We start from the raw sequence: 11,662 nt of genomic DNA, 5'->3' as shown, positions 1-11,662 counted from the left end.
AGCTTAAATTTTTTTATGAAAGTCTTGCTGGTTAGTGTTGAAATTGTTGCTGCTTGACTACTCATTTTGGTCTAAAAGGGCTTTGTTTTTAGATTATCTATCTTGATGTCATTTTACTATTTTGCCATTTTAGAATGAAATTTTTTTTATGCTCACATTGACAGTTTGACGTGTAACCGAAATAGTCCAAAATCCCTAACCAAACTTGGGTAACTAATAATCAACGTTTTTCTCATTTGATTTTTTTGTTTGTGGAAGAAATAAACCTTGACTCACGTGACCTAACCCTAAGTTTTGCAATTACGTTTTCTTAAGTAAAAACCAAAGAAAAAAAGTAAATTTGACCCTTCATATGTAAGAAAAAAAAAGAAGAAGAAGTAAAAACAGAGGAGTGCACGCAATGCTCCGCCCATAATAAACAAACCCACCAAATCGTCAGAAGAAGAAGCAAACCCTTTGATCCCACCAAACATAAATTTCCAGAAATAACTGAAACACATAACGATTTCAATTCCCAATTCCCAATTCCCAAGTTGTTGCAATCAGGATAATAGAAACAGAGCAGAAAAGGCCAAGGGAGACAGAGACAGGTTGGAATTGGATAGAAAGAAAGGAGGAGGGGAGGAAGGTCTCGCATTTTTGGAGGGACACCCAATCTGGCAAACCTTGGGGGCCTGAGGCCTCGTTTGCCTTTGAAGCAACCCAACATATACGACCCAGATAGCGAGGAGTGTAGGCCTTGGCGTCGCAGGATTTCTATGGCTCTCACATGGGGCTCCGCGCTGAGGATCACACTCCTTCTCCTCCTCCTCGCCGCTGTTGCCACCGCCTGTTTCACTCTCCCCGTTGAAAAGGTCTCATCTTTCTCTCTTCTGGGCTCCTCTATTCATATATGAAAAGGTCTCATCTTTTTATCTGTATGTATTGGTTGTTGTTGATTGGCTTATTGGGTAGGTGAAAGTTCGCTCCTTTGATCGTTTGTGAGAATTTTGGATTCGTTCTAGTGTTGTGTAATTGCTGCTATGGGGCTTATGATGTTGGTGGATTACATGTTTCATGGGGAAGACCCTAATTTTGATGGGTTGGGAGCTTCGATTGTGGTTTTGAGCTTAACTGCAATGCTGAACTTTATTTGGTTTGTTTTATCTTTTGCAAGATTAGGTTGGGTTGGTGTTTAGGTCGATAGTTCCACTTTGTATCGCGTACTAGTTTGATTTCTAATCTGGATGGGGCTCTGTTGTTTGATGGTCGTGGAACTTTTTGGTTTGAAATGTGACAATGCAGTAGGACTATAGGACTTCTCTTCCTTAATTGCATTGATTGTATCAGCTGGAACATGAGGTTTTGTTGTGGATCACTTTCTTGGGAGTTTTGTTAACCTGATATTTTGGCAATACAGCTGATATCTCTTTTATGGATATGGTTATATTTGTTAACTGATAAGATAACTGCTTCCTGCAGATTTTGAAGGACTTCTTATTATGGGTTGATAAGGATCTTGGCCCGTGGGGTCCATTTGTGCTGTAAGTAAATTGTAGCACTGAAGCCTTAGCACTTTCAATTTTCAGAATCCGTTACTTGCCTACATGTTAGATTGATTCTCAAAGATTACCTGCCAGTGAAACAGTGACTTTGTTTGCCTTTCAGCTTAAGTTTCTTTTGGTTACATGCAGGGCCGTTGCATACATTCCTTTAACGGTCTTGGCAGTACCTGCTTCAGTACTTACCGTAAGGATATGTCCAATACTCATTTTTGTTATTGTACCTTAATTTCTTGTAGAGTCGTTATTGCTTACTTGTCCACTTCACTTAAATTTTTTCTTTTACATAATGTTTTCCATAGTATCAAGTCCATGTTCCAAAAGGTTTTGCCTTTTTTTACCTTTATTTGTTACCTTGTGCCCTTTCTCACTAGCAAATCTGGTAGGTAGGACAGAAACCTTGAAAACAGAAGTACAGGAGAGCGAGAAAATAGAGTCTTTCAAATAAAACTTTGATTTAATCGCAAGTTTGCATCCTTATGTGATTGCTCGTCTTATATGTTTCAGCTCGGTGGTGGTTATCTTTTTGGCCTGCCTGTCGGCTTTGTTGCCGACTCAATTGGTGCCACTATAGGTGCAGGGGCTGCATTCCTTCTGGGCAGAACTGTAAGTTTCTAAACTCTTCATTGATTTCTAAGTGTTTTGAGTTCCTGAAAGAGTACATTATGTGGAACAGAGAAGCAGTAAACTAACTTTACCCAATTGGTGTATGAAGTTATTATTTCTGTTCTCCCTTCATACATATGGAATTGTCACTGTTTGCTTTGTTCGCCTCCTATTGGTCATATATGTAAATATAAGTTTATCTGCTATGTGTTTCTACATGTATCTTATTCTAGAGTTCCTATACAGATCGGGAGATCATTCGTCATTTCCAAGTTGAAGGATTATCCTCAGTTTCGTGCAGTTGCGATTGCAATCCGAAAATCTGGATTTAAGGTTGGCATGATTCATATCTGACCTTCAAAAAGTGATCTGATATTTTAAATATATGTATATTTACTGGTTTTCCCATGCACAGAATATAGTATTAGTTTACGCCAATTTGTTGTTTCCAAGTCTAAATAGTCACTCAACGAAGTTGTGGTCTTTTTATATTGACATTTAGAAATCAGCTTGTTTTATTCTTTCCGCAGATTGTTTTGCTGCTTCGTCTTGTTCCCTTACTTCCATTCAACATGTTAAATTACCTCCTGTCGGTGACTCCTGTTCCAATTGGAGAATACATGCTTGCTTCATGGTTAGGAATGATGGTATTTTCTTCACCCCTGATCTTCTTTTATCTATCATTGTATTTGTCTATGCTACTTGTGCTCCATTATGATCGCAAGTGATGAATATGAGTTAAAAAGAAAAAATATACAGACTGGATGTTAGCATAGTTTATCGCCATGTTTAATTTTTAAGTTGATCAAGGTGGTTATCTTAGTGTCTGTATAAGAAAGCATTATCTGCGTCATTGTCAAGCTTTGTTCATATCATAAGGTTTGCAGTTATCCCCTACCCTCTAGTTCGAGTCTGAAACATGCTACCTGTTTGTTGATCCTGGTTTGCTGTGCCTGGATCTTTAGTTTGCACAAATACCTTTGATTCAACATCTTATGTACATAGATCATGATAATTTAGGGCACTAAGGCCATTAATGGGAAGGTTCTTTTGCCACCACCACGTTAGTGAAACATGTGATACATATAACATGGATTGACCAGTGTTTGTGTTTTAAAGCAATGCTAATGGGTTTAAAATTGGTTCTCTTACAGCCGATAACACTTGCACTAGTATATGTTGGAACGACTCTCAAGGATCTTTCTGATGTGACCCATGGTTGGGGTGAATTTTCAAAGACCCGTTGGGTAAGAGCATCTCATCTTTCATCTTCTGTGTTACTTGTAATTTTTTTTAAATGATCTTTTCTTGGAATGGTTTACAAAGAATAAGGATCTCAAAGGGTGTTACCGACATATAATTCTCAGATAGCAAAGATTTATATTTTCAAAATAAGGCTTGGGGGTATGGATGAGTTTTTCCTCACTTTCTAATTTTCTGATATGTGTTCTTTGATGTTGTGTCCGGCCATATAGTTCTCAGATAGCAAAAATTTATATTTTCTGAATAAACTTGGGGTATGGATGAGTTTTTCTTCACTTTCTCAATTCTGATATCTGTTCACTCTTTTTATATTGTGTATGCAGGCTGTCATCATACTGGGCCTTGTAGTATCCGGTAAGTTAAAATATCTGGAGATGCATACAGCACCTTTATATGTTCTTTGGCCACCTGTTCTTTTCCTTCCTTAAGGGTTGGGAGGTGCAGGAACTTCTATGCCCAGACAGGTATCTGGGTTGTGTCTATGAAGACTTGATCTCTTTGTTCCAGATTAATATAGCACACTAGCACAAGAACCAAAAACAAATGAGCATAACCGTAGAATATATGCATATGTATAGGGTTATTGTGATGCCTTAGACAGGAAAATATATTCTTGGACTTCGTAGAGTTCAGTTTTTTTGGATTGATAGGAGTTGACTGGTTGAAACAGGAAGAAAATGGGAAAGGGAAATTATGAAAGATCTCTGAAAATTGACTTCCAATTTGTCTTTATATGTAAATTCATCAACGTCGACTATGAACTTGTGTTCGTCTTAAGTAGCTCCTCTTGTTAACTCAAACCATGGAAAACTGGTGGAGTGTGTGTTTGCGGGTGATATCTTTCTGAAAAACTGACGTATAATAATTAATAAATGAGTGACATACATGCAAAATGATCAGTGCATTATCAATATAAAGCACATTTCTCAATCTACGGAGAGAGTAAGAAACGGAGGTGGGTAACTGCGGTAGTTGGAGGCAGAGGAGAAAAGGAGAGTGAACCATTTTGTATTGAAGGGCATTGTCTTTTAGCAGTGATTTGCATGAATGGTACTCATTTGTTGGTCACTTTTCTGGACTGAGATGCCATTTAACGTGTTCATGAGCTTTTCTTGCACAATGCATCAGTTATCTAAGATAGCAGAGAAGGTGATTTGAAATAAACTCAGTATTTGAAACCGTAGTGATATTGATCAACATTAAGCGTAGAAGACAATAAAATTGGGTCAATGTTCATGGGTTAGTTTTGATTTCCCCTGAAATAATGGAATTGGCCAAAACTTTTGTTAAACATTGCACTTTTAGTCTTCACATTAGTAGTGAGAGTAAATATATTAAAATGTCCAGTGTACTTCTATTATTGTTTGCAGTATTACATCATCTTACTTTCCTTTTTCTTTGGCTTGTTTGCAGTGATTCTAATGTTTCTTGTTACAAGAGTTGCCAAGGCTGCTTTGGAAAAAGCTTTGGCTGAAAATGAGGATCTTGATATCATAACGCCACCTGAGTTACCTGTTTCTGATACACCTGGTCATCTCGACCAGCCGCTTTTAATCAAGATAGATCCCTCTGAAGACCATCATGAAAAATGAAATCCATGTTCTCTGTAAATTCTTCTTCTACCTACCTTCTTTCACAGTGCTATGCCTAATTTATACTCCAGGATGTGGTACTTTTTATTTATGACTTGTACAGTCTCCCCATCTTTTTAGATTGTAATATTGGACAAACAAGGCTTATTTGACAACCAAGACTGTGTTATGTAAGTGTAGTTTGTTTTTCCAAGTTGAAATAAAATATTAAAAGAAAAATCAGTTGAGATCAATTTTGTGAGTTCTTTGCCTTGGTTGGTTTGATGTAGCAACAAACAATAAATTAATTAGAGTAAAACCCACCACTAGGGTCAAAACTTTTCTTCACCGGACAAAATGATACCTAACTTTCAAAAGTGATCAAAATGATACCTAAATTTTTAAAAGTGATCAAAATGATACCTAAATTTTTAAAAACAAATCAACTTGATACCCAACTTTCAAAAGTGATCAGAATGATATCTAAAGTTTTAAAAACAAATCAATTTGATACCTCAGTTTATTTTTTAGGGCTAAATACTAGTTACTACTCTGTGGTTTAGGTTCAAAATCAATTCAGTCCCTGGACTTCTAATTTCAATAAAAACACCCATGTATTTTCAATTTTGATCTAATAGGTCTAATTCATTAATATTCTGTTATGAGTTCAAGTTATAGTTGGATTATTTGTTGAAAAACTATTTATTTAATAGATTTCTAATAGTAGGACTCACTCCAAAATTGACTATGCAGGCCACCTCAACACCTCATCATAAAACATAGGCCATATATGAGCCACGTCAACAAGTTAAATGACTCAATTGTCTGAAGACTAACAAATTGGACCTATTAGTTCAAAATTGAAAGTGCAGGAGTGTTCTTGATGAAATTAGAAGTTTAGAGATTGAATTAATTTTGGACCCAAACTACGTAGTAGTCAGTATTTAGCCCTTTTTTTTTAACTTCTTTGTTAAATCAAATGCAAAATCAAGCACAAAAATTGAAGTGATTTGTGGTCAGAGGGCCATCAATCATCTATAACCCAATCTTCTTCTTCTATAGAATTAAAAAAATATATATTCCATTCAATTTCAATTCTACCATCAATTGTAGAAACAAATAAAGTTCGGATGTTTCCCAACTTCTAAAGAAACAAAGAAAAATGGGAAGAGAGAGAGAGGCAGAGATAGAAGAAGAAGAAGAGAATTAACAAAGTAAAATAAAAAATAATTGAAAAAGAGTTTTTTGTGTAAAATATTATTATAACCCCATAAAATACTGCACCACACGTGATCAATTTTAACAAAAAGTTACAAAAAATTAAACTGAGGTATCAAATTGATTTGTTTTTAAAACTTTAGGTATCATTTTGATCACTTTTGAAAATTGGGTATCAAGTTGATTTGTTTTTAAAAATTTAGGTATCATTTTGATCACTTTTAAAAATTTAGGTATCATTTTGATCACTTTTGAAAGTTGGGTATCATTTTGTCCGGTGAAGAAAAGTTTTGACCCTATTGGTGGGTTTTTTATTCTGTTGATAGTGAAAGGAAATGAACTACTTCGTGTTTAGCTTGCCTGCCTCATTAATAGGTGGAGTTATGAGTTTTTGCTTCCTTCCATCCATCTTAATCGAAGAATTCATTTTTTCCCCCACAAACCCAAATCTGCAATCTGCATATCGCTAATATTAAGAATCATGGAGCATATGGCTAGTAAGAGAAATTCTTAGGGAGTGACTGCTCTACCACGTTGCGGTATGGTAGCCCAATTAAAATTAAGAAAAGAACTTTGCATATCTCGAAATTAACCCTCTTTTAATAAAGCAATATATTCTAAACACCTCCTGCAAGGTCCTGATTAAGCAGTCCTACCTAAGAATCTCTCGGCTAGTAATAGAAGTCGAGTAAAGTTTGGATAAACCTGTCAATGGATTGGGTTTTGATTCAGATTTGGTGCGGATCTGTTGTTAATAGACGAGTTCGGACAGGTTTGAATTTGATCATTGCAATAGATAACGGATCCGTTAAGTTGATGAAGCAAATAGGGATCTAGGTTGATGCGATCCCTTAACAACCCGGTTAGGTTTTAGAATAATAAAATATTATATTTATTAATATATAATTACTATTCTTTAAATATGAAAATAATAAATTATATATTGATTTAGACAAAAATATGGCAGAAGACCAACGATCTGAAAATTTTTATTTATTTATTTATTTTTGAAACGGGGTTTGAAACTCAATTTTTGTTATAGTTTGATTTTTTATATTGCAAATTGTAATTAAATTTTAAATTCTTTTACTTTAAAAACTAATAATATTTAATAATAATTAGACCTGACTAGTAAATCAAATATCCGTTAATCCACCATATACAGATTTTTGAATTTGACTACCAAAGTATCAATGATCCGCTAGATTATTGGTTCGGATTAGGTTGAATTTTATTTTTAACGATACGGATCCTGATTTAAGTCAATCGGCTCCTAATCTGGTATGTTGATAGGATTTATACCGCTAGGCCAAGGTTAAAAGTAGAAGAATACCATATGCATGATGAAACTCTCTTGCCTGATGTTAGGAATCCTGGGGTACCCTAGTCTTAGAATTGTTTGAACCTTCCTAAAACATGTCAAGTGTCTACAGAAGATTAAAACTATCGTAATTACTAATTAGTACTGCAAGCTTGTTATCAGAAGATCTGGAGCGGACTTTATTGTTCTCTTGAAAAGATTGTCAAATACAATGGTTGCTTCTACCATTAATTTAAAATAAATTTCCTTTCTGAATCGAACACTTCGTGAGAAAACAAAAACAGGATTTGGCCTGGTGTTGAAGCAAGGTATATGATTGGATATATGTCCGTGACTCCATGTGATTCTATATTGTCAGCTATGATAGAAAATATTATGCAGGGTAGATATATCTAGACTTGTTTGACTTTAAGAACAAACTGAGCCTCCTACTGTAACATAAGTAGCCTTGTGTTCTGTTTTACCAGAAACAAACTCAAAAATCCATAAGAGAAATACTAATCTGCTTGTGGTTCAAATTGTTAGGTTTCTTGTATGCTTATAGAAATGGGAGCAGTTTTTGAGGGAAAGGTGTTTGTTGGAAACTTGAATAGGAGTGAATAAAAAGCAAAGTTCTTGAGACACAATGGGAAGCAACATCATATTACTAACATGATGCCTCATTATTAGTCTTTTGGAAGCAATGTAGGAACCATTTACTTCTTTCTCCCTGCAAAACAAAGGAAAAGCCAGTCTTTATCATATTTATTTGTTATTTTTCACTCTAATCTCATCTTTTCCGCTGTCTAGTGTTGAATCTTGGGCCCTCTTAAGACCCTACCAATTCCTTAATGGCAGGGCTAACAATATTCTAGGTTTGCTACTATATTCTATATGGCATGTTAAGTAATAGTGGCTGAGAAAGTAGGATTTGACTTTATGGAGGGGGCTTATATCAGTGAAGTGAAATTAGTGAAACTTCTGCAGCACATAAAAAATGCATGTTTTCTTCAAGTCTAAGGTCACCAAACACTTGAAGTCCCTGAAATCAAAAATTCCCAGATTGTGCATGTTCCCAATTGGGGGATGTTTTGATGGGTGCAGAGACCACACTCAGCAATCCTCAGGGTTTGGCACAAGGATTTGGAACCTGACTGACAAGCTTGTGGAGCTTCAGATAAGAGTTGGGTCCATATTGAAGAAGGTTCACACTTTGAAACCCGGCTCTTCAAAGAGACTGAAATGCAAGAGCATATACAAAGCTTATATGCCTGGGGAGAATGGCAAGGCAGGTATGAAGAGCTTGCTATATTACTATGATGAGACCTGTCACCCTTATGTTTGGATTCATGAGACTGGTGGGGATAGCATGAGGATGGTTAAGCAGCAATATATCAGTCTTGAGGATTTAAGGGATTGTTGTGAGATCAGAATCTTTAGGGATCATCAACGAGGCTGCTTATCGGTCCGGAAAAAACCCAGGCCAGACTTTTGCTGATGAAGTTTGAATGTCATGTGTTGGTTGGTAATTAGTGTGTTAACTTTAATCCCTCTTTTTTATTTGGGTTTCTTTGATGGTAATTAGTATTTGAAGAATTCAAATGTTATGTGTTTATGTTACAAAAGATACAGAGAATGGAGTTACTGCAGCAGTTGGATGTGGTTTTCTTTATGTGATATTTGATCATCAAGAAGAAAAGGAATGCAAAATGACCCTTGTAATTTTTGCAGAAGCTTTTAGTGTAATTGAGATGTTGTGTTCTTGGTTGCCAACTCGCCAATGTTGCAATTACAATTATGATTGACTTGGATTGAAAAAGGATCATGCTTATATTAATTTATGTATCTGATATATGTTTTTGATTCTTGGTATATGTAGATGACCCTAAATGTATTTACTTATCTGTTATGTAGAAGTTGCCAATGACTCTTTCTTGTTGAATTCAAGGGCAAATCTGGTATGCTACGTGCTGAGCAGGTTGTTGGGCTTTGAGTTTTTTGAGAGTTTTGTCAAATCAAAATTTTGTTTTAAGGAAAGTCCACATGAAATAGTTGAACAAGGGTTTTTTTAGTTGATTCTGTTGAAGGAAAATCAAGTTTAGTGTGCCTTATCAAACTAGGAATAGGAATAGGAGAGAAGGTTCTAGATTTCCCAATCCTACACGGATTGGTATTCCTTGTAACATTAGATTATGCACTTTGTAATCCCTATATATAGGGCTCCTATTCTCTATAATGAAATACACTTCTCTCATCAATCTCTCTCAATACCAATATACTTAAACACGTTATCAGCACGACTCTAGCCACAAAAACCGAAACCAACTATTCTGCCTACCTGCGTGCCCGTGCGTCTGCAGCCCCGCGTCGCTGCCCTGCTGCTCCTGCAGCTCTGCCGCACATCTGCTGCCCCGCGCACACCTGCCCCCGCAGCCCGTACGCACACCTGCGTTCGCTGCTGCCTTGCCCGCAACGACTGCTGCCCCGCAACCGGCCTGCCCACTTCGCGCCCGTAGCCCCTGCACCCCCTGCTGCCCCTGCAGCACACCTGCAACTCACTGCCACTGCAGCCCCTGCTGCCACGCACCACTGCACACCTTTACTCGACTCGCTTCGTTCCATCACGCCTGCATCGACACGCGCGTGATCCAAAACCAAAAAGTAAGTATCCAAAAGAGTAAGTTTTAAAGTTCCTAAATTGAAATTCTTTCTTTTTCTCGGGGACTTAAAAACCTCCCTTCTTCTTCATCCCACCTTTCATAGAACGTGGGTTCGATTCAATGCGGAATCGTGGGGATTCACGCAATTAACGAACTAAGAGCGTTCGTAAGACTTCGGACTAAGAGCGTCCGCAAGCATCGATTTATGACCTTATAAACATCATTGTTTCGGTCTAATCCAATTTTCTTGGAAATCGATTTCTTGGTAGCATAGCTCGGAAATCTTAATATTTAGTTGTCGTGGAAGTTTTAAACTCCGAAACTAATATATTTCTTCTTCTTATTTCAGGATGTCGAAACTTGACTTTCCTGCACTTACCTCAACTGGCTCGGAATATCATAGTTGGGCCACGGATGTTGAGCACCACCTCACTTCAAAAGGGATCCTACCCTTAATTCAAGCTCCTAATCCTACTCTCATATTTGAGCGTACGGCTACGAACAATGCCACCGCCCTCATCTTGATGAGGCGCCACATGGATAAATCACTCCGACTGGAGTACATGGCAATCAAGGATGCTAGAGAATTATGGGTCGCGCTAGAAGAGCGATTTGGTAATATCAAGGATACCCTCCTCCCTGACTTGAAAGTTCAATGGGGCAATCTACGATTCGCCGACTTCAAGTCTGTAGCTGAATACAATTCAGAAGTTCTACGCCTCAAAACCATGTTGGGGTTCTGTGGACAACCCGTCACAGAGCAAGAACTAATTGAGAAAACTCTCTCCACCTTCCCCGTCTCAGCAATTTTGCTCTCAAAGCAATATCGAACGGAGTTCGATACTAGACGGATCACGAGATTTCATCAGCTCATTACTATTATGTCTGTAGCTGAAAAGCATGATAATATCCTCGTGAAGAATTATAATTCAAGGCCTATCGGAACTAAGAGCGTTCAAGAGGCGAATTATAATAATGCACCCAAAGGAGGGCGCAAGGAGCGGAACCCTAAGAATAAGGGACACAACGGACGTTCTGGTCCATATAACCGCCCTACAAAGGAAGGTACTCGTCAGAATGAAGGACGATCACGTGGCAATACATGGCAACGTGGGAGAGGAGGCCGTGGGGCTCCAGGACATGGAGGAACCACCCAGGGCCGTGGGAATGGCGCCAACTCCTATGGGGGACGCCACCCAAGTGCAAACAATGCACCTCAATTAAAGGGAGGAAATCACAATGACATGTGTCATCGATGTGGATCTAGTGAGCACTGGTTCAAACAATGCAACGCAAGCAAACAATTGGCTGCGCATTACAAGGCATTTAGAGACTTCAGAGAGCATGAAGCCAACTTTGCCGAAAATATAGAAGAAGATGGTGATGATGTCAACGTCAATCTCACCATAGCGGACTTCAAATCTGACAAAGAATTGCACAAGGATGCTGCAGATTTTGATTAGTATAGTCCTTTACTTTTCCAAGAATTATGTAATGGCTATT

The 11,662-nt window shown here is 37.6% G+C and overlaps 2 protein-coding genes across 2 annotated transcripts; both read left to right on the top strand.

Moving 5' to 3' along the window:
• The first annotated feature begins 403 nt into the window (after positions 1-403).
• On the top strand, positions 404-5,235 carry LOC112199976 (TVP38/TMEM64 family membrane protein slr0305). Its single transcript, XM_024340975.2, has 9 exons — positions 404-854; positions 1,462-1,523; positions 1,674-1,728; positions 2,049-2,147; positions 2,394-2,480; positions 2,678-2,794; positions 3,302-3,394; positions 3,734-3,764; positions 4,824-5,235. The coding sequence occupies exons 1-9, from the start codon at positions 759-761 to the stop codon at positions 5,000-5,002; spliced, it is 819 nt and encodes a 272-aa protein (XP_024196743.1). The 5' UTR covers positions 404-758; the 3' UTR covers positions 5,003-5,235.
• Positions 5,236-8,402: 3,167 nt separating this feature from the next.
• On the top strand, positions 8,403-9,272 carry LOC112197894. Its single transcript, XM_024338842.2, has one exon. The coding sequence runs from the start codon at positions 8,497-8,499 to the stop codon at positions 8,995-8,997; it is 501 nt and encodes a 166-aa protein (XP_024194610.1). The 5' UTR covers positions 8,403-8,496; the 3' UTR covers positions 8,998-9,272.
• Positions 9,273-11,662: the final 2,390 nt, after the last annotated feature.

The sequence above is a fragment of the Rosa chinensis genome, chromosome 4 (genome assembly GCF_002994745.2).
Source record: "Rosa chinensis cultivar Old Blush chromosome 4, RchiOBHm-V2, whole genome shotgun sequence".
Lineage (NCBI taxonomy): Eukaryota > Viridiplantae > Streptophyta > Magnoliopsida > Rosales > Rosaceae > Rosa > Rosa chinensis.
The sequence above is the reverse complement of the archived record's forward strand: the minus strand, read 5'-3'. Positions and strand labels throughout refer to the sequence as shown.